This window comes from Artibeus jamaicensis, unplaced genomic scaffold (assembly GCF_021234435.1).
Source record: "Artibeus jamaicensis isolate MK-2021 breed Jamaican fruit bat unplaced genomic scaffold, CSHL_Jam_final contig_2790, whole genome shotgun sequence".
NCBI classification, from domain to species: domain Eukaryota; kingdom Metazoa; phylum Chordata; class Mammalia; order Chiroptera; family Phyllostomidae; genus Artibeus; species Artibeus jamaicensis.
This window is the reverse complement of record NW_026521616.1, coordinates 1572430-1596477: the sequence shown is the minus strand read 5'-3', so window position 1 is coordinate 1596477 and position 24048 is coordinate 1572430. Positions and strand designations below refer to the sequence as shown.

The 24048-nt window shown below is 38.8% G+C and overlaps 1 protein-coding gene across 5 annotated transcripts in view; it reads left to right on the top strand.

The window, feature by feature from the left end:
- Positions 1 to 24048, top strand: part of SSH2 (slingshot protein phosphatase 2) — a 253207-nt gene that overhangs the window by 164903 nt on the left and 64256 nt on the right. For 4 of the 5 annotated variants that reach the window (XM_053662770.1, XM_037162789.2, XM_053662771.1 and 1 more), the window contains one exon: positions 18906 to 19009. In XM_053662770.1, coding sequence (XP_053518745.1) covers positions 18906 to 19009 — 104 coding nt within the window. Of the gene's footprint in view, positions 1 to 16337; positions 16652 to 18905; positions 19010 to 24048 lie in introns of all 5 variants that reach the window. The other variant, XM_037162791.2, reaches the window with a different exon arrangement.

Genomic DNA, 24048 nt, shown 5'->3' with positions numbered 1-24048 from the left:
GACACTAGAACAACTTTGGGAAAACATCCAACATCTGCTTATCTTTCCTGCAGTGGAAATGTTCGTAATTGCACTGTGTGGTTCCCTTTGAACAAAGATAAACAGATTTGTATTTGTTATACTTACGTTTCAGAAGTATGTGTACCAAATTCTTTAAATGTCATAAATGACAGTTGGGAAAGTACCAAAGACATCTGATTGTTGTTAGGGTTTTCTTAGGTTTCTCTTGAAGGCAACTGTATTTTTCTTTAAGATAATTTATTTTGATTCCAGATTTAAGAACCACTTAGGAAATAAGTTCCCCCAAGCAGGTTCCTCCATTACCTGTGCTACCATATCCCTACCTCAGTTCAACCCAGTCTTTTTAATAAAATTCACGTTCCATATAGTTACTGTTTTTTACATACCTAAGTCTGCTTTGTACCCATTTGGTTCTTCCTTTGCTGGACCCTTCCAGTGGTCTGGCCACTGCAGAAGGGCTCTACCCAGTCAGACCGTGGTATTTTTACTATGGTGGTGATTTCTGGGTTGAAACCTGTTTGTTCCAACTTCTAGGAGACCAAACGGCTGAACATTTTACCCTGTTGACCGGGCAGCTCTTTGTCTCCGGATAAGTCACGGCAGGCAGTTCTGGCAAATGAGTTCCCTAAAAGATACTCACTGCTTTGCTTTAGTCATGACTGTGCTGGAGTTACATAGTTGTGTGTGGGAGAGTTATGTGTGCTCTATGCATACTAGCAATCACACATGTATTCAGAATGAAATAAAACTGAATATTGATTATTCTGCTGGTTGCCAAGGAATGCATCAATACACTTATTGTCAATGTCTTTCCCCCTGAGCTGAGGGAATAACCTCCGTGCTATGATCCTAAGCCTAGGGCTAAGTTTCCTATCTTTAATGGGGTATGCATACCTTGTCTAAATATAGCAAGGTGTGGACTTGGCTAATATGGAGAGAGACAGTAGGGTGACCTTAGCTGGTCTTCAGTACTGGTATTACAACTTTATTTAAAGAAATAGGGACACTATTTGAATTTCGCTTATAGCCTGAGATGCTTTTTCCAGCTGCTTAGTTTCCTTAGGTAAAAAGTTACCTGCACTAAACCGAAGAATTGTTTTAAAAGCTAAAGCAAATCACTTCATTAAAAAGCCAGGAGTTCATTCCATATAAAAACATGCCTGGAGGGGGGTTTCTTGTTCTGTTTTATTGGACGAAAGTTAGCACTTACTCAGAATATAAAAGGTAAAGCCTAAGTTTCATGTACTTTAGAATAATAACTTACATTTATATAATCCTATATACTTTGCTACTTTTTAGAAAGCTTCCACAAACTTTGTCTACTAAGAAAAGGGGATATTTTATCCCTAATCATGTAAGAAAGGTAGATATAACTAATTCTATTTTACAGGTGAAAAAACTCATGTAAAGAGAAGTAAAATAACTTTCTATAAAGCTAAATGAATCAGTAATAAGGCCAATGCAAGTGATTCCAGTACGCCACCCTTTAGTTCAGGCAGCCCTCTTTACCTCTTTGATAAGTATAAAACTACCCAAAGCAGCCTTCCCATCTTTTTATTTTTCAACTGACCAACACTGGAGTGAGGAAAGGACATGATTTTTTTTTAGAAAATTATTTCCAGTGACAGCAGAATCCAGAGAGCAAATTAACCATTTGATTACTGAACATAAACCAATAGGGTTTAACAGTCACGTTTGCAGAGTAGCCAGGCCCAATGTGACATAAACTTAAGAGGCCTTCTTTGAGATGAAAAACCTAATTGGCATTTTTAGATTAATACTGCAGAAATGTGGTGATCTCATCTTGAACTAATGGAGTGCTTTTAAGGTTCCTAATAACAATCTCCTTTATAAAGCTTAAGAGTTTATAATGAGGAATAGAGATCCAATTCATTAGTGACAGAACAGGAACTACAGGTCATCTGACTGTCAGTTCCATGAATTTTCTTCTCTACCTTCACATGTTTCCCTGCAGCAGGTGAGATACTAACCTTCTCTTTTGTAAATGGAGAATCCATCTAAAGTGCTGAAACTGACTCAGAGTCACCCAGCCATAGGTATAGTAGAATCAGAAAACTCTTGAGTTTTGAATTCTGGTCACTTGAGTTCTGGCCAAGTATGTATTATACCTACTGTTTACTGCCTCCCCCAAGTCAATGAAAATGTGATCTGAGAATTGGCAGTCTATTTGTGGAAAGGTTTGATAAAACCACCTTATATTGTTCATTGCATTTCACTCTAACCTCTTGTTTAGTGTATCCCATTTGTAGAAGAGAAATAAAAGGGAAGTTAGTTGCCTGTTATAACAGGCAGCTTTACTATGATAAGTATATATGTATACATGTGTATATAGCTGTGTGTACATCCCAGACTTACTCCATTCCTCTCCTATGTGGACAGCATGTGGTTCATCTTTACTATAAATTCTTTTTTTTTAAGATTTTATTTTTTTTGTAGACAGAGGGGAAGGAGGGAGAAAGATAGGGAGAAAAACATCAATGTGTGGTTGCCCCTCACACGCCCCCATTGGGGACCTGGCCCACAAGCCAGGCATGTGCCTTGACTGGGAATTGAACTGGCAACCCTTTGGTTCGCAGGCTGGTGCTCAACCACTGAGCCACACCAGTCAGGACTAAATTTTTTAAAAATTCTCCTGCAGCTGTTTTACACAACTACTGATTTTAGGTATGGGAAAATTATCTATGAGAACTGTCTTAGAGATATTCTTTAATAATGGGTAACTTAATTTATCTGAGAGCTAGAGAGATTTAGTGTTGCCTGCTTAGTGATTCTTCACTGATGTCCTATTCTAATGTAATACAGATGAATTTGTAAAATTCATTTGCCTTCTTTTGACTGAAATTGGCTTCAGCCTTCTCATTCATCTTTATGTAGGTACTATGTTCAGATAACTAAGTTTGTTTTCTTTGTGACTGGTTTAAAATGGTGGTTTTAAAATTTAGTTGCATTATCTTTCACTTAACTTGAGTTCTGGCTGTATCATCAGTATATTGTCATATCCGTTGAATAGGGGGTAAGGAAGGAGGGAAGTCTTTTGTGTAAAAGCATTCTGTACAGCTGTTCTTCCTTGATGCTGGCAGTTTGGTTCCTGACAGGATATGATCTAGACGTGTGTGATAACAAAGTGACACAAGGAAGAATTGCCTTTAAGGTTGCCTGGCTTGTCCAGGATGATTGGCCGTCAGCTGGCAGATAGGTCAGGGCAGATGCGATCTACAAATCTGAGGATTAGCAAAGTATAATTTAAGGGAAAGTTAAGATAGTGGGGAAAAAACTATTTTGAGAGAAGTGTAGACAAAAGCTGGTGGCATGAAAGTTAATAGCCAGGTAAATAGACTCTTTTGACCTGACCCTCCTACCTGAGAGTCTTAAAGTATTGGAATTTGTTAAAAGCAGGGGGTTGACTTAAAGAATTAGGAGGTGCAAAGTAAAATACATTTTTTGAGTGGAATGAGTTTGCACGTATCAAGGCTTTTCATACTCAGATTTTTCTTTCAATTTGAATTTCTTTATGGAAAATTTTTATCTGTACCAGAAAGTAAACTAGACAATAACCCCCAGGTAGCCATCTTTTCTTTATTCCCACTAGCTCAGACTAGACCACTCTTTTCTCTTGGGCTGGATTACTAAAGTAACATCTATCTCTCTATTTTTAAGTCTTAACCCCTTTCAATTGACACTACATACTGTAGTTGGAGCAGTCTTTCTGGAAATGCAAGCTTTCTGTTATCCTCAGGGTAAAGTCCAGTTTCTTTAGCAAATCATATAAGACCCTTCCAATCTGTACTGTGCTTATCTCTCATTATGTTTACTCTGGTCCTTCCTTCACTCTTTCATAGTACAGTGAGGTAATATTAGCCATTTGTGTGGCTTTGTCCAAATTTATATAAAACAAATTTATATAAACCTATAGATTATCAGCTCTATTGTCATGTTAGCAGTAAGGAGAGCTTATATTGGACCTAGAAGAGGCTACTATGTCTGAGCAAAAGGTTTCTAAAATTGTTTGTACTTGACTCACACAGAAGGCAGCTGTAGGACAGTAACCCATCAGTACACCCAACTTCTCAGAAAAAGGAAGTTCAAGACAGGACACCAAATAGAACTTTGTGAGAACTTTGCAAGTTGAAAAGTTCTTTTTGCAAGTAGAAGTTCCCCACTAGCATAAGGTGTGATTGAAGGCTGCAAACAAGACTAAGTAAGGTGGCCTCTCACTGTGGTTTGTGTTGCAGACACATGGGCTTATATACCTGGCACATGAATCCAGAGAATAGGTTTTACAGTGACTTTCATACTTACTGTCCTCTGAGGTGTGCTTCAGTCTTCAGCATCATCCCTGTTATTTTCAGATCACATTTTTTAAACACTCCGTACATGGCATTAGACTGGGCACTGCATCTAAAGCACTTTGAATGCACTCTTTCTTCGTTGCCGTACATGAAAGAGCAAATAGCATAGACCTAGGAGTTTCCAGAAATAAAGTTTAACATACACCAAAGCAGGATAATAGAACAGACAAATGAATGTGTGTATTATCTTTGCTTTTACATGAATTTTTTGGTACATGATAGCATTTTTATTTAGAATTGGAGTAAGAAGTGAGGAGTAGGTCAGCTTGCCTCCCACTCAGATTTTCATACAGTAGGTCGTCCTCTGTCTCAGCTACCACAGAGATAGGCCGTCTCTGCCAAGAGCTGAGTGGCACTTTTGATGAAGAACCTCAGTCAGTTGAGTGGAGACATATAGACAGCTTGTTTGAGTAGTAGACATTACTGATAGCAAAGCATTTTGGATAGAGGTGGCTCATAAAGGAGGAACTTAATCTAAGAAACTGTATTTCTTGGCCCTAAGAGTTCTAATTGTTGGTTTCTTCACAGCTCACTTTCTCTCAGGCCCCACCCCTCACTTTAGAGAACTTGTTGACGACAGCTTTACTTTTTCAAGTCTTGCACAAAGGCAGATGTCTCTGAAAATGCAGCTTACGCAAAACATCTGTGTGCTTGACTCTGTTCCCACGGTGTGTTTTCCTGTACTGCCTTTTTTTTTTTAGTCCTTTTTAAAAATTGAAAACACACTATAACATCATGAAAATTAGCAAAAAGAGAAAAAAAACCCACAATGCCACCTTCCTTACCAATAACCATTTCCTCCCCTGCCATGTTACTTTCGAATTCTTCACATTCATAGCTTTTTGCCTGGTTACGTTCTTTTTTTTAAGCAGAAGTTCTGATACTTTATCACACAGCCGCTTCCCTGTTTTTTTCCTGATTCTGTCATCATCTTTTGGTTTTTGGTCTTGAATTACCGAAATGGCACTGCAGTTTATCAGCATTTTGTCAGAGTCCTTGTTTTTATTTTTCCTTTACTAGACCCACGTATTCTACTTTTTAGAGTATGGCTGAGATGCAACCTTCATTTTAAATGTAGGACATCTGTGTGTGTAGCATTTAAATTTTATTAACATTTTAAAAATGTTTTCAATTACACTGATTTTCAAAGCATGTTACTATCCCCTCCCCCAGGGTAGCCTCAGTTAGAAAAAATATGTCTACAGAGTAGAATTATTGATTTGCTGCAAGAAATATACTAATTAAGATTTAAGATAAGCATGTAAAATAGAAGTAGAATATATATTCTTTACTAGATGAGAAGAAATATACAAGAAAGATAAAAGCAAGGTAAATAAAAAACACAAATTAGTCCACATATTAGTATTATATCATAGTAAATATAAATAATTGAATCTATTCATGCAGCCAAAAAAGAAAAAGAAAAAAACATATCTACATTCGTTTGCCCTTTCTGTGTTGCAAACCTCAATTCTCCCAATATCTGACATGAGTAGCAGTGTTTCATTTGTAACTGGTTGTATACTTACCAGAGATGTCTATATGTCTCACATTTTGTCCTCTTTATAATGGTGAATGAGGCCACATTCCTGTCTCTCTTTGTCTTTCCTTTCTTGTTTTACAAAAAAGAAGAACTAAATGGACCATGTCTTCTTGTTTTGGTAGAATGGTTAGATGTTGAGTATCTTCAGCCACCTTCCTTTTGGAAGTCACGGTCCCCTGTGGTTTGACATTTAAAGGGTGGACCTCTGTGGTGTGTAGGGTTCCCTGGTGACTAAGAAGTCTGTTAGACTTACAGCCTCGCTAGCTGTCTATTGCCATGTGAGAAAAAGAAAGACCCTCCTTAGGATTGCAGCGTTCCTTCTAATCATTGTACAAAAACTTTGCTTTTGGCAGTTAAAATTATTTCCTTTTGTTCCTTATATTTTCCTGTGTCCTGAGTTACCATCTGGAGTATTTCATAGGACCTAGCTCAACCAGTGCCTTAAAACAATTCAGGCAGCTGATTTGAAATTAGACTGCAATGTTCTTACTGAAGCAAATATGTGATGCTTTAACTTCTTTTCCTCTAACACATTTAAAACACATATGAAATTTAAATTTACTTTTGGATCATTTTGGTTTGAATGTTTTTCTCTTTTTTTCCAAATCCTCACTGAAATGTTTGGAATTCTCATTGCTTCACATTGCACTCTAGAATATTGCAAAATACTACATGTGATCTCTTTTTCTCTAGCTGTCTGATTTCTTAAATACTATCTGGACAATAGGGGGAGAAGGACTATGGGTTATTGTTTCTTCATAAATTTATCTAAGAATGCTCATTTAGTGAATTTGAAAAGTAAATTAACTCTTAAATATTAGATCCAACATCAAGAATACTCAGTACATTAAATTTGCAATGAACCAATGGAGAAATTTTTCATCTGTATTAGTGGTACAATTCTGAAATGATTGTGTAAGGGGGAAGAGAGTAGGAAGCAAGGAACTTTGGATTGGTTTAAAAACTGAGTTAGTTAAGGCCTGCAGCTGCCACTTGCCTTCTCTTTTCCCTTATCTTTGTCAACTCATTAAATTGTCCTTTGAACTTTGCCTTTTGATATTAGTTTTTCTTTTTCTTCTCATCTTCTTCCTCCTACTACTCCTTCTCCATCATAAGCAACAGCAGCATTATTACTATTTAACAAAAGTTAACTGCTTTTGTAAGTGTCAGAACTCAAGCTGGCAAGTGTTCCTCCTGGATTTCATTATGCATTAGTACAGGGCCAAGAGGATCTGTAATATGAATTAAAACAGCTATGAAAACAAAGATTCAACATATTTTTGTCATGCCTTTTTCTATTCCTCTTGTTTGATATTTGAGAATTAGTATCTTTGAGAGATTTTTGAGAGTGCCTGTTGGCAAATTGTTTCACTTCCTTAGCCTGAGAAGGTAGTGAACAGCTATGAAAGAAGTAGTATAATGAGGAAAATTTAAAGACTCATGTTTTACAGTCTGTATTAAATTTTTGTGGACAATAATTTCGAGAATTACTTGTCAGGTTACAGTAAAGTTGTGCTGAACTGACAACTTAAAAAACAAACAAGGAAAACCTTGAATTTCTGATATTTGAGAATTCACTTTGAACCCTGTTTATACCCTGGTAAGTAGGTTACAATGAGACTGCATTGTACAGAACAGGCAAAGAATCCAGAATGCTAAAAAAGCCATGGAATAGATTTAAAAACAACAACAACACAAACCTTGAAAATAGGCCTAAAATTTGATCCCTGCTCTTAGGTTGTCAGCTTAGGCAGGTTATTCTCAAAACCTTTGTTTTCTCATCCATGAAATGGGCAAAGAATGGCTTCTGTTCCTAGAGTTGTTGTGAGACAGTGATTGGGAAGCACCAGGCTTTACATATTTAAAAGGGTGACAAAAGAATAGGAGCCCACAAATGAGAATGTGAATGAATAGTCAGACATATAAAAGGAGAATACTAAGAAGGTAGAAGGTTGCCAACGATACCAAATGGTCAAGAAAGATTAGGATTGAAAAATGGCCATTGGATTTGGTAACTAGAAGAAAAACCCAGTTGTAGTGCATGGGAAGGTGAATTACAGATCAGGAAATGGAGACATTGAAACCTATACCTCCTGTCCTTCCTTCTGATCTTCTGCCACATATGGCTGGTTCATGACACTTTAGTTCCATTGAAAATTCACTTGCTGTTTCCTAAACCAGCAAAGCACACATCTACCTCAGAGCCTTGCATTTGCAGCTTCCTCTATCTTTAATGTTCTTTTCCCAAACAGCCACTTACAGCAAGGAAATAACATGGCTTCCTCCCTTACTTCCTGCTGCTCACATATCACCTTAATCAGACTTTCCCTGACCATCCCCTACGACGCAAACATACAGAGCAGCCCGCCCTGTTCCTCCACTCTCTTTTTCTCCACAGCGCTTATCACCATGTGGTATCCAAAAGGGCATCACTGCTCAATTCTGGCTAGTTGTTGCTAAGTGTGAACAAGGGACATAGGTATTCAGATTTTCTCATCTTTAAAGAGAAGCTAAAAATTTTTGACTTTTAATTACAATTGGTTGTGAGTTTCAAAGCACTATGAAGACCAGATTCTCTCTCTGGTTTACGAGCAGTGAGTAGGGTAGGGGAGGGTTCAGTGTCTGGCAAAGGATATCAAACTGGGATGCTTAGAGAGGTACCAAGTGGGCTTCAGTGTCTTAGAAGTAAAGTGGGGGAGAGTCTCAAAAAGGAGAAAGAGATTTGCCAGTACACATCAAAGCTCCAGGTGCAAAATGAAGATCAGAAAATGGTGGTAAGCTAAGACTGAAGGATCTTTGTCCATTGGGTCTATCACTTGGGAAATCATTGGCAAACTTAAGATGGGAAGGAGTTTCCAAGGAGTGGTGGGACAGAAGCAAGATGGGAGTGAGTAGAAATGACTGGCAAGGGATGAAAATGGGAACAGCAAAGTATAGACTTCCTTTTAAGAAATTTCAATAGTAAAGGAAAAGAATTTAGAAGGAAACATAGAGTCAAGTAAGGTTTTTGTTTTAAGGATGTGCAAGAACAGACTTGAGCATGTTTCTAGGCAGAGGAGAGCAATGACTAGAGAGAGGGATCACTGACTGATAAAACTAGGAGACCAGAGAATGGGGTCAAGGACACAAATGAATGGGTTGACTTTTAACAGATAGATGGGTCAACACTCTCTCAGATTAGAAAAGGAATATAATTCTGCAGATGAGAGAAAGTAATTGGGAGAAACCATACCAGCTAGCTTCCATTATCTCGATGTTGTAAACACCAGGTTAACTGGAGAATTGAAGAAAACAGGAGTTGTGATGGGAATTGAGAGTAGAACCTTTGGAATAGAAAGGGAAGGGAATGGGGGTGGGGGCTCTCTGGAGGTGTGAAGGGCCCAGCTGAGTCAGTTCAGTGTTGTTGCTGTCATTTCTGATACCTTTGTCACTGAGACCATGAAGGTGCTGTGGCATCCAGAGGCATGGTTTTATAATCTTCTTCAGTATTTTACTGCCTTTCATTTATTCAATAAATATTTATTGGACATCCACTTAGTGGGGGGCCCTGTGCTAGACATTAGAGAGAGGACATTGGACAAAGCAGTTGTTCCTAGTCAACGAGCTTGTTGCACACAGATATAACTAACTCATCAAATAATCACATAATTTTAAGCTATAGTAAGTATTATGAAGGTACTAGGCTTGTTAGGGAAGGAAGAAAAACCAAAAAGAGGTTGATGGCTTCTCTTCCTCTTGTTCTCCCTCCCTTCCCCTCTCTCTAAAAATAAATAAATAAAGTCTTTTAAAAACCACTCCAAAGGGACTCTGGGAATTAGAAGTCTAAATGGAGTCTTAAGATTGTAGTAGGAATTAGAGTGAAAGGAAAGAAGGTTGAATAAGAAAAGTGGGTAAATAAAAAGTAATGACACAGATGGCGGAAGATGACAATAACAAAGAATAGAAGTTGGCTCGAGCCTCACAAGTAGTTTTGCGTAAGGGTGAAAGAGAAATGGCCTGAAAGCAGGGTTTGACGTTTTGGCCAAGTGCTTGAAAGCCCAACTTGCATTCCTTCCACAGGTGTGTTTCAAATACCTGGAAAGGCATTTGTTGAATCGTGCAAATGAGTGATTTTTCAAATCTAAACAGTTTTTTAAGTTAATCTGCTTAGGTTAATTCCTACTAACTATTTTAAATCAAGTGCCAAATAATGTTGGTCATGTCTCTTGGTAACCAGTATATCCAGCATTTTAAATGCTCAGAAAGAACTTTTCGGGTCTTTTTTTGGTCTAGGCAACTTTTAAGTTTTACTTCTTTGAAGGAAAAGTATTTAAGTCTAGTGTTTAGGGCCACAGAACTGAGAGGCTTTGTTAATTCAGCCTGTAAAGAAAATGGGCTCCTTTGGATTGAGGCAGTTTCTCCTTGCCTTGGAGGAGGACCTTCTTCAAAACAAGACTCTCACCACTGCCATTCACCAGGAGACTACCATCAGTTGTGTTGGGAAGTTGTCTCAGACCACGTCCGTCCATTCATGGGCACCTAGTTTTTTTTTGGGGGGGTGAGGGGATTGCTTGTTTTTGTTTTTGTTTTTTGAAGGTGGGTGAGTAAGGTGTTTTGAAATGGCTACTGTGAGGCTGAGGCTTGCCAGGGCAGCTGCAGAGGGTCAGAGTCTAGAAGGTAACAGTGAGGTCATGAGAAAGCCTGAATTCTGAGCCTTAGCCCAAACTCAGAAGTGTTTTGGGTCCAGGCTGCTCAGTGCAAGTCCAGGAGTGATGGCAACCTGGAGGGTCAGGAATGTGTGTGTGCTCTTCTCAAAAGTATTCAGAAATTAAAATGATTTTACATCTGTGCTGTTCTCACAAAATGTGCTGAATTAGGCCCACCTGCTACAGTTGGAGCCCTGTGGGCCTGGCCCTTTATTGTTTGGTAGTACTTTTGAAACCCCAAGCTGAAAGCTAAAAACTTTAGATCCCTGAAAAGAGGTCAAGTGGCTGTGTGACCAGACAGTATCTAGAAGGAAAGACTGTTGCTCTCTGAAAAGACTGAAGAGGAACCAGGGACTGGGCAGATACCCACTTCTTTTCCCATGTAGTTATTCTTGCCCTGCTGCCTAGGCCCCATGGTCTTCTAAGTTCTGGTTTGAGGCATCTAATTTTTATTTTAGTATTATTTTTTTGTCCTTACCCAAGGATATATTTATTGGTGGGGGGCGGGGTGGGGAGAGAGACAGACAGAGACAAACATCAAGGTGAGGGAGAAACATTGATCAATTGCCACCGGTATGCACCTTAACTGGGGATAAACCCGAAAGGTAGGCCTCTTGCAGTTTCAAAGTTGGAGGCCACCAAATCATGCACATGTGGGGAATTCCCAAAAAGGAGACTTAAGATAAGATTAGGAAGGAGAGATCTATTTTTGGACAGCCAGGACAAGTTTTTATATTTTAAAAAACAATGTTTATTTCTTATGAAGACTATTTCTATTTATTTATTTATTTCCTTCTTTTTTCTTTTTTTTCTAAATTGTTGTTCAAGTACAGTTGTCTCCATTTTCCCACCACCACTTTCGCCTGCCCCTCCCACCATCACTCCTACCGCCCCTGTGGCTTTGTCCATGGGTCCTTTGTACATGTTCCTTGATGACCTTTCCCCTTTGTTCCCCTGTTATCCCTGTCCCCCCTCCCCTCTGGTTACTGCAATGTTTAATAGACAACAAATATTAAAGAAACAAAAAAGAAGCAGCTTTAGGAATCAGTATGAGAGGATTTGCCTCATGGGAATATGTCTTAATCTTTCCCCACTCAAACCTAAATTTCATCTTCAGGATGCTGTGAAAAATAGAACAAACATCACACCAGACTTTGAAATGAAATCCTGCCTTTGTTCTCTTTTAGATGAACTGACCAGATGTGTTTTTAACTGTTAGTTGCTTCAAATTATTATATTAGCACTTTGTCCTGTTGTAGTAACAGCTAACTCAGGATAAAGGGTTAAAGTGCCACTGTGGGTGTCAGATGACATGGGGCTGAGTCTAGGCTTCACTACAAGCTGTGTGACTAGGGGCAAGTAATTAAATTCTCTGAACTTCACTTAATGTATCAAATTTTCTTTTGCAAGCTCAGAAATGAATTTTAACTATTTTAAGCAAAGTATTTGTTAGAAGAATGTCAGAGCTCACCTAATAGATTGGAGGCCAAACCACCAAACTCAGAGAACAGGCAGGGCCAAAGGCATTCAAAGAAAGCCAGGGAGTAGGGGCAAACTGTTCTATACCTTGCCACTCTACCCACAGTGAATGTGACCATCCCCCCTTCCCCTACTCCCTTGGGTCACTGGCCTAAGATTCAGAAGAGAGTTTCCAACTGGCCAGGCCTAAATTATATGCCAACTTCCTGCAAGGCCCCTTGTTGTTTCAAAGTTGGAGGCAACCAAAATCGTGCACATTTGGGGAATTCCCCAAAAGGAGACTAAGAGAAGATTAGGAAGAGAGATCTGTTTTTGGACAGCCCAAAGCAGTAAATGTCAATTCAGAAGTGTCCTACTCTAGAAATTAGAACGAAGTTGAAGTGTGTGTATGGCCAATGGTGAAAATTAATGATCCTAGATTATGCTTATTTCTCAACATTTCTAAAATGTACATTTTGAGGCAAAACATGTTTGAATATATAGTTTTTAAGATCTTATCAGTAAGAGAACATTCAAAATGAACAAAAAAAAACTGGGGGGGGGGTTTCACCTTCTATTTATAGTCTATAGGGAAAAGACCAGGAGAGTTTAGTCCTGATGGAATTTGTCCTTCAGCCTCAAACAGACAGACCTTTTTTTTTTTCTCTCTCTCTCTCTCTCTCTCTTAGACTGTAGAAAAGTAGGAAAGGGGGAAAACAGCAGCATTTGAGGGTAGTTGTGCTGGGCATTGTGCAACAGTTTAAGTGGAAGATTAGGTGGAACTAAAATGGTCTGTGGTTATAGTTAATGAGTAGGAACTGGAGTCCTAAGCTCTTCCCTACTTTGCCAATCATTGATCTACTAATGCACCCCAGCCTCTACTCGTATGCTGGTAAAGAGACAAATAATTCTGCCTGGTTTCATAGGCATATGTCTGGGAGTTTATGTCATGGGGGAGAGGGTTCCAGGTATCAGTTGCCATTCTAATATTTCACTTGAACATATAGCCAGGTGTCTTGCAGATTGGAGTGGGTTGGGGATTGTTTAATTACTGATAATAGTATCTATGATACTTGGGTTTGAATTGTCTCTGATTGTGATCTAAGTTTCTTTAGGATTACAGAATCAAACTTTTCATATTATCTGGTAGTGTGCTTTTGACTTTTGAAGCCATGTTTTAAGGCACAATGACTTTTTCCTTCTATTGGGGATTTAGCCAGACTTTTTCAGTAGGCACTAGTATTGATAGCTCTGTAGTTCTTTGGCCTCTGATCTGATATTTGAAGCTTTTTATTATGAAATTCTTTTCTTATGTGTATGGTCACACTAAGCGGGGACATGAACTTTTTCCACCTAATGGGATTGACAGAAGCTTCCCTAGTGCCTTTAATCTGAAAATTAGACAAATAAATAAGCAGAGAAAACTTATCAGAAAAGAGAGAATGTTAAGAGGGTAGAATGAATTTGAAAGTTTCCTCTGGATGAATATTCTTCAAAACAAAACAGTAACAGTTTATGTTAAGTGTATTTGAAGTTTATATAAATGGCAACCAACTCATCTTGTGCAATTATATTGTGTGTAATCAGTATTATATACTAATGTACCTATAAATTTTGGCTTCAGGCAGAAATACCAAACTCTAGACTCTGGCATTATAAACATAAAAATCTACTTCCTTCATTTTAATGTTGAAACAAAAGTAATATACCTACTTTCTGGAACTTCATTTCCCATAGTAAATAATTCATTTCTTGCGGGTTGCATGTAAACCAGGAAAATGTCTAACTAATATTTAGCCGTTTGGCCAGGGATGTTGTTGCTCTGTTGTTTCCTCGGCCTGCCTGCTAGTCATGGGTGATCACTCTGGCCACATTCCTCAAAGATTATTCCAACCTCAGAATAGTTAATTAATTTTCTTCCCTTAATTGACCTTTTCCTCTACTGTTTGCCTGAGAAGAAACTTCCAGTTAACACATTTCATGCTTTTAGGAAGTGATTCTGATTGAGAGTGATTGGCACAGAGTACTTACTTCCCTGTATTTATTTAAAGTAGAGTGCTCTATCCTCCATTTTCTAGATGAAATTGCTACTATCATTCCCCAAAGAATTTACAGTTCTTTTCTCTACTGTCTAGCCCATCCGGATTCATCCCAGTGTTCTTCATTCCCTGCAATATAGTCTTTCTGTTCATGGTCCTCTTAGAGGGAACTGAAAAAGAATCGAAGAGAATTGCGGTCAGGATGGATTTCAGATTTCTTATTCCTGTACTGTACTTTTAAGTTCTGTTGAAAAGTTCTGTAGGGAGACATTGTATTTCATCTTCTATAAAACTATGTCATGAAACTAGACAGCATAGTAGAGAGTGATTAAGAGCATGAACTTTCCAATCAGATCTTGGTTTGAATTCTCACTAAGGATTACTAGCTGTATGATCTTAGGCAAATAACTTATGATCTCTGAGCCCCTCGATCCCTTATATGTAAGTTGGGGGTAAAAAAATAGTACCTGCTTCATAGGACTGTTGTGAAGATTAAATGAAATATTATAAAGTGCTTAGTTCAGTGTCTAGCATAGAGTAGGCATCTCATTAAGTTAGCTGTTAATTAACTCATTTCATATTTCTACCTACGGATGAGTCTCCTGATGAGCAAGTGATCTTATGGCAAGAATGGAATAGATAGTCTTCAATTGTATTCTGATAAAGAAGAGGAATTATGATCCTGTGTCATTATCTTATCAAGCCTTTAGGATGAGAGAGTAGTGGTGTTCATTTTATCTTGTGTTTTCCTTAAAATAGAGGTTTTAAGTCCTTTTCCGTTTGTGTTTATCTTAAGACATCTGTAATCACATATGGATGGCTTCATAGAATTACAAGAGAACTCCTTTTTCTGGGCCAGACTCTAGAGAACTGGTCAATTAAGAAAAGGTGTAACCCTGGCTGGTGAGGCTCAAAGGATTGAGTGCCAGCCTGAGAACCAGAAGGTCACCAGTTTGATTCCCAGGGAAGGCACATGCCTGGGCTGCAGGCCAGGTCCCCAGTAGGGGATGCATGAGAGGCAACCACACATTAATGTTTCTCTCACTTTCTTTCTTCCTCCCTTCCCCTCTATAAGAATAAATAAAGTCTTAAAAAAAACTGTTGTTTTAAAAAACAGGAAGAAAGGAGAGGTGCAAAACTTTTTACCTGCTTTTCTAAATTTTTAATTAGAGACCAACTCTATATGTCTGTTGAACTTCCAGGCAACTATTTCAGAAAGACTAATATTTACATAAATTAATCTCTTGCTATTCTAGCAAGATACACTAAGCTTTTACCTTACATTGAAGTACATGTGATTAAATTTGCATATAGTTTTCTTCATATGCAAATAAAGCATTTAATTTGAAAGTTGAATTTGATTCACCTAAACTCTGGTAGTTGCAAAATTTATTTTTTTATTTCCATGGTACTGTGCTGCCATTGCATCTATGTGTAGAGCTTTAACTTTTTTCCCATGATGATAGGGGATTTTTGTAACCAGCCACACTTTCTTTTCTTGTGAACAACGTGTGCCACTTTTGTGATACCTGAGGAGTCATAACCTAGGGCCACAAAATGAAGAAGATTTGGTTGTACCATCTGGAATATGTCTGCCATGACCCTGGGAGCCCGTACCTGCACCTAGCTGGATCTGCTGTGCACTTTGTTCTATCAGAAGTTTACTGAGATTTGTGTAAATAGAAAGGCATCTTTTCCCTTATACCATACGTGAGTTTGATTTCTGATCTTTCTTTCATAATCAGAAATTTTCCAGGTAGCTTTGAGTTAAAAGCAAGACCTTTGTCCCTCCACCCAACCATCCCCTTGTGAAAGCCCTACATACATTTTAAAGAATACACTTAGATATGCTTTAAAACAAAGCAATGAATGTATCTAAGAACAGTATTACAGAACTCCCCAAACCAGGAAGTTAGTTCTTAAACTAGTGTGTGTCAAAAAGAAACTACCTCTGTCTCACAAAACAAAGACTGAAGTGTGCTTGGTCGTTTTAAGCTCACAACAAATCTATTTTTGTAGATGTAGAGACTGCTTTGTTTACGGGGAACCAAAGTTTCCCACAGCTGTAACTTTGCCTGAAGATATGTAGACTATTTAATCTTTATTTTTTAAATATCTTCATTTAGTAAAGCAGGTAGTTGCTGTGTTGGCAGAAGTGTGAATTTCATTTCCTGTCTGTGGTGTACCCCACTCATCCTGTCACTCAGACATTTTGTTTTAGGTTGTTCCCGTAACATGAGTGAAACAGAGTGACCCACAGCAGGGTGACATGTGCATACCACGGATGTAACAAGAGACAAGACTTGTGCAACAGACCACAAGAGCGCAATGCTTTATTTAAAGATGAAAACAAAACAAAACAAAGGCAGCCCCTCCCAGCCGCCATGCAGATTTTAAAGTGGTGGCTGTGGATTCATGATTGTTTTTAGAAGACATGTTCCGATGTATTTGGCAAGTCACGTCAAAGGTTTATCACCTTCATGCCACTTGATTAAAGGATAAAATTGAGGAAACAACTGACTACTTTATGTAGAGGTGATTGAATTTTATTTGCCAATTAATTTATTATCAAACACTTGTATTTTATAGTCCATTAATCTGCCATATATATTGAGTTGTGTAGCAGTTATTTTTTACATGTGAGATTACAGAATTTCTATTGTTTTAAGTTACAATTCCTGCTGCAGATGGGACAGATGTAAAAGTGTGCAAGAAACCATGGGATGAATGAATTCACCCATCAAATATCTAATGAGCACCTGTTTCCAGGGTTGAGGATGGATACAGTGCTGACCAAACTAAAATTCTTGCTCTTCATGGATCTTATATTCTATTATAGGGAGATAACATCAATCAAGTATACAAGTGAAAAAATATAATTTCAGTGTATGATAAATATCCTGGAGGAAACAAAACAGAACAGGCTAGAGTATGATTGGGGTGGAGGGGGACGAAGATGATACTGGAGCTATGACTTTGTGACAGGCCGGGAAAAACATGTCCCAAGTAGAAAACAAAAAGCACAAAGGCCCTACGAAGGGTCCTGTAATGCAGAAAAAACAGAAGGCATTGTGTAAACAAAAGGGGAGATGGAACAAGATCAGAGTAGGATGTTACAGGGCCTTGTAGTCCAAGCTAAAGACTTCAGCTTTCATTTATGTACAAAGGGAAGTCATTGGAGGGTTTTAAGCAGGGAAGTAATATTATACGATATACTTGTGTAAATTTAAAATATGTAAATATACATACTGATCTATATATTTTAAGTCATTCTGGTTGCTCTTTGCTAAGTGGTAGTAGCAGTGCAGAAGTGGTTGCAGCCAGACCAGTTAAGAGGCTTCGTGTTGATATAATATCTGGGATTAGATTCATTTCAGGGATAAGGAGAAGAATATAAAAGAAACAGGGTAGGCCATGAATTAAAGCTGAAATGTATAAGAACAGGGGTTTGTTACATTATTCCATCTACTTTTGCATAGGGATGACATTTTCTGTAATAAAGCTTTTAAAAAATCTTTTTTGCAGTGGTCAGAGTAAAAAATGATGGTGCCATGGACCATTCATTGTAAGAGTGGTAATGGAGTGAAGTAGGCAGATTCAACATTTAATTAAAAGTAATGCTCATAGGTTTTTCTGGATGGATTACATATATATTGTTGTAGGATAAGAGAGAAACCAACGATGGCATACAAATTTGATCCAAACAACTTAAATGGATGAGGGTAGGGATCAGGTTCATAGGGGACTCAGATTAGCTTGGCAATGTAAGTTTGAGATGCCATTTAGTTTTCCTAGTGGAAAGGTTGAGTAGGCAGTATAATTTGCAGTACATTAGCTAACCCTGAATAGCATACATACTTAACAGCAAACTTGGAACACCCTCCATTATGTGTTTCAAAACTTTGCTGTTACTAATTTCAAAGTTCAATCCCTTTTCAGATTCTGTGGGTAACATTGAAAGGCTTGGTCTCTTAATATGAAATAATTTAGATATGTTTTCTGTTTGCTGTGGATATCCACTAGCAATTGTATTTTGAACAGCCTCTATCCTGAGGAGTGGAAAAATTCTCCACTTCTGTTGAGCTGTCATTCATATGAAGGACGAAGTTAACACAGAGGGCAAACTCTATGGGTTAAATACACTTCCGGTGCACTACTTTTCAGTGCAGTTGGGATTACAAATTGGTGAAAGTAAAATTTTGAGTAATACTGTAGTGTGGTGTGTATTTTAAACATAGTTTTTTGACAAAATTTGGATCTGTTTTTAGTAACTAAGTATTGTAACATATTCACATCTGACATATTAATAATAACTAATATTGGTGTGATCATAAATCTAAAAAGTAACTAATATTTACTAAAGGCACCATTCTGAGAAGCTATATTCTTATTGAATCCTCACAACAACCTCATTTTATTATTCCTGTTTTATGCATAAGGGAATTTAGGCCAAAATAATTTCACTCAGGCAAGAAGTAGCAGAGCCAGGATTCAAACCCTGGCAGTCTGGTTCCAGAACCTTTACCCTATTTTTATTTCCAGAATCTTCACTCTTAACTTCTACCATGTAATGCATGTAGGATATATTAAGTTTTGTTTCATAAAAATGTCTAGAGTAAACAGGACTGTGTAAGTAATCACAGTCTCTTTTGACTTTATTTTTACTTCATCACATGAATTTGGGACTTTGGAAGAAGTAAGAGAGAATAATCCCCAAGTGAGTCTCCATACTTAGTCCTGAATTTCCTTTCTTAAATAATTTATTTTCTTTTGACCTTTTTATTTGTAGCATCAGTGAGAGCTTTCTGACTGTCAAAGGTGCTGCCCTTTTTTTGCCACGGGGAAATGGCTCCTCCACACCACGAATCAGCCACAGACGCAACAAGCATGCAGGTAAAGCTCAACATAATCCATTTCTTTCTTGGTTTTGTTGATTGTTTTGTTCTAAAAGTCTGGCTTCCTTATCGCCCTTTCTCCAACAAGTCTGTAATAATGAAAGCAAGCATTATACTATGCTAGAATCACTTTTCTTTTACTCTCAGACCATTTTTCTGGTGCAGAATGCCTTGAACTTCTAGTAGGTGTTTAATAAGTATTTGTTGGAAAAATAAGGTACAAAAATACTTCAATAAAGTTTTATGTGCACCCTGGCTGGTATGGTTCAGTGGATTGATAGGGCCTGGCCTGTGAACCCAAGGGTTACCAGTCAGGGCACATGTGTTGCAAGCCACGTCCCCAGCAGGGGGTGCATGAGAGACAACCGCATATTGATATATCTATCCCTCTCTTTCTCCCTCCCTTCCCCTCTCTCTAAAAATAAATAAATAAAATCTTCTTTAAAAAGTCTTATGTGACTTCTCATCTAAAGTTTTGAAAGCTAAAAGATATTCAGATGTTTCCTCAGATCCTATGCAAAATCATTTCAGCTAATAAAAGATTACATTTCTTTTCCTGTCTACTCTCTAGTGATGTTATAATGAAAAGTATATGATAGATAGATGATAGATAGATAAAGAGGTAGAAAGAATAGATATTAAGATAAAATAAACTCAGTGCCACTGTTGTGATAACAACAGAGTGTAGTTATATCACATTTTGAAACACCAATTCTTAAGTGCTAGTGGATTTCTTACACTAAAGTGATAGTGTACTAGTTACACTAAAAAGACTAGAAATTTAACTCAGAGGACTTTGATAGAAACAAGAAGTCATCAAATAAAGTTCACCTAGAAATGAATATAAGACACTGATTTTGAATAACCTGATAATATTCTGCATTCTATTCTAATGTGAGGGTTCCCCACACATACATCCAAACAATTCTTGGATACGAGGTGGGTATCCTATAATTCAGCTGAATTCTGACACTGTCTACCTGGAGATACTGTCAAATCCCACAAGGTAAGGGCTCAGTTGTCCAAGACTCCCCACTCCATACTTCAGATGTCAATCATAGGTCCAGGTTGTCTGAATTGGAGTTTTTGGTGACCCACTCCTTGGGTTTAATATGCGAGAGAAGCTCTTATAACTCACAGAATCTATTTATGAAAGGATATAATTCAGGAATAGCCAGATGGAAGATGTTCACGGGAAGGGGATACAAAGCTTCTAAACTCTCTCTAAATGTGCTACTCACCCTGAATCTCCATGTGTTCGCCAACCTGGAAGCTCTCTAAAACCAGTCCTTTGGATTTTTATGGAGACTTTATTGCAAAGGCATGATTAATTGAATTATTGGCCATTAGTGATCTTGTCAACCTCCTGCCACTCCCCCTTTCCCTGTCCCCTGGCAACCAGCTTCCATCCTTAGGTACTTTACAAAAGTCATGTTATAACATAAGAAAAGAGGGACTTCCAGTCAAGAAGGAGGCATAGGCAGACATGCTTGGCCTCCTCGTGCAACCACAGAAAGAATGACAACTAGACCTCAAAACAAATCACACCCAGAACCATCAGAAAATGGAGCTGTATAGAAGTCCAACAACTGAGGATTTAAAGAAGCCAGATTCATCCAGATGGGTAGGAGGGGCAGAGAAGCAGAACAGCAGCAGTGGAACAGATGGTTCTACATTAACATACAGTGGATAAAAATCAGGAGGCTTACCTTGGGACTGAGTGACCCCAGGCCCAGGCCAGACCAGAGAGCCCAGGGTTCCAGTGCCAGGAAGATAGATTCCTGTAGCTTCTAGCTGTAAAATCAGTGGGGGTTGGAGTGGAAGAATAAACTGCAGGACATTCAGAGACTCCATTTAAAGGATCCACACAGACTTGGAACATAAGCAAACTTACCCAGTCTGAGATTCAGCACAAGGGCAACAGCTGGAAGGGTGCTAGTCACATACAGGAAGTGGGTGAAGTGACTAGAAATGGTGCAAGCTCCTGGAAAACCTCCAGAAGCCAGGTAGTGGCATTGTCCCCTCTCTAAGTACCCCTCACACACATAGAGCCACAAAGCAGTGAACCAGGTTGCCACACCATGGTGATTACCTAAGGCTCCTCCCAACACAATTTACAGGGGCCTTTTCTACAGTAGGTCACACTACTAAGACGAAGTCAAAGCACCTGTGCCTGATACACAGAAACAAACACAGGGAGGCTGCCAAACTGAGGAGACAAAGAAATATGGCCCAAATGAAAGAACAGAACAAAACCCCCCAAAAAGAACGGAACGAAATTGAGTTAACCAACCTATCAGATCTCTCCAACCTATCAGATGGAGAGATCAAAACACTAGTGAGCAGAAGGACTTCCGCCAAGATGGAGGTGTAGGTGGAAACACTGTACCTTCTTGCACAACCAAGTTTAAAGACAACAAAGTTTTAGTAACAAAAAACGCAGCCAAAACACAGAGAATTGTATATGAAAGTCTGACAACAACAAACCCTTCAACCAGACTGGTAAGAGGAGCAGAGCCAGCGACTGGCGAAGCAGGGTTGTGCAGGAAAACTTGACCAGACCGACCCAGGCACACAGGCAGTGGTTGGAGGATCCCAGGTGCCCGGTTGCTACGGGCAGACCCAGTGAGGGTGCAAGGCGGCAGGCTGACTGAGGTCACACAGTCACCCACAGATAAACCAGCCAAGGAGTGAGCATTGAGATAGACCACGCAGGACCTAGTGGCAGGAAACAGCAGAGGGGACTGCCATTGCCCCTCTGTGATCCCACTCCTACATACAGTGTCAAAACCCAGCAACCTGGGTGGCCCTGCCCTGGTGAACAACTAAGGTTCCGCTCCTCAGACGTAAGGGGCGCAAACAGACTAAAACATGGCTCCAGAAGAACTCAAAGTTCCACAGCCCATAACTCTAAGTCACCAAGAAATAGCCAAGCTTTCAGATGCACAGTTCAAAACACTGGTGATCAGGATGCTCACAGAACTGGTTGATTTTAGCCACAAATTAGAGGAACAAATGAAGGCTAAACTAGTTGAAATGAAGGGAAATGCACAGGAAACCAATAGTGATGGAAAGGAAACTGGGACTCAAATCAAGGGAGTGGACCAGAAGGAAGAAAAAAATGACCAAACAGAAAAGGATGAAGAAACAAGAATTCAAAAAAATGAGAGGTTCAGGAATCTCCAGGACATCTTTAAATGCCCCAATATTCGAATTATAAGGGTACCAGAAGGGGAAGAGGAACAGCCACGAATGGAAAACTTATTTGAACAAATAATAAAGGAGAATTTCCCCAATCTGGCAAAGGAAATAGACTTCCAGGAAATCCAGGAAGCTCAGAGAGTCCCAAAGAAGTTGGAACCAAGAAGGAACACACCAAGGCACATCATCATTATATTAGCCAAGATTTAAATGAAGGAGAGAATCCTACCTAGAATCGGCAAGAGATAAAGAGACAGTCACCTATAAAGGAGTTCCCATCAGTCTGTCAGCTGATTTCTCAAAAGAGATCTTACAGGTAAGGGACTGGAAAGAAGTATTCCAAGTCATAAAATCCAAAGACCTACAACCAAGATTGCTCTATCCAGCAAAGCTTTCATTTAGAATGGAAGGATAGATAAAGTGCTTCTCAGATAAAGTCAAATTCAAGGAGTCTGTCATCACCAAGCCCTTATTATATGAAATGTTAAAGGGACTTTCCTAAGAAAAAGAAGATAAAAAAGATGAACAGTGAAAGGACAGCAAACTCACAGTTATTAACAACCGCACCTAAAAGAAAAGCGAACTAAGAGGACAGCTAGATCAGGAGCAGAACCATAGAAATGGAGATCACATGGAGGGTTAGCAACAGGGAAGTGGGAGGAGGAGAAGGGGGGAGAAGGTACAGAAAATAAGTAGCATAGACGGTAGGTAGAAAATAGACAGGGGGGAGGGCAAGAATAGTATGGGAAATATAGAATCTAAAGAACTTGAGACATATGGTCATAAACTAAAGGAGGGAAATGGTGGGGGAGGGAGGTTCAGGGTAGAGGGGAATAAAGGAGGGGGAAATAGAACAACTGTAATGGCATAATCAATTAAAATTTAAAAATGCTTTAAAAAAACTGGTGAGCAGGATGCTCAACAAACTCATTGAGTGCTGCAACAACATAAGAGAAGAAATGAAGTTTACACTAAGTGAAATAAAGAAAAATCTACAGGGAACCATCACTGGAGGGGAGGAAGCTGGGGTTCAGATCAACAATTTGTAACATAAGGAAGAAGACGCATTCAGCCTGAACAGCAAGAAGAAAAAAGAATTAAAAAAAAAAACTCGGATAGTATAAGGACCCTCTGAAACGTCTCCAGACATACCAACATCCCAATCTTAGGAGTGCCAAAAGGAAACAAAGAAGAGTAAGAAATGGGAAATGTATTTAAACAAATAATGAAGGAGAACTTCCCCAGTCTGGCAAAGGACATAGACTTCCAGGAAATCCAGGAAGCTCAGAGAGTCCCAAAGAAGTTGGACCCAAGGAAGCACACCAAGGCACATCATAATTACATTACCCAAGATTAAAGATAAGGAGAAATCTTAAAAGCAGCAAGAGCAAAGGAGACAGTTACCCACAGAGGAGTTCCCATAAGACTGTCAGCTGACTTCTCAAAGGAAACTTTACCAGCAAGAAGGGACTGGCAAGAGGTATTCAAAGTGATGTAAAGCAAGGACCTACAACCTGGATTACACTATCCAGCAGAGCTATCATTTAGAATGGAAGGGCAGATAAAGTGCTTCCCAGACAAGGTAAAGCTAAAGGAATTCATCATCACCAAACCATTATTACATGAAAATTAAAGGGGATTATTTAAGAAGAATATCAAAACTATGAACATTAAAATAACAAATTCACAACTATCAACAACCAAATCTGAAAAAAACAAACTAAGCAAATAACCAAAACAGGAACAGAATCACAGAACTGGAAGTCACATGGAAGGGAAGGGAAAGGGAAGGGGGGAGAACGGGGGACGAGGTACAGGGATTGAGAAGTATAATTG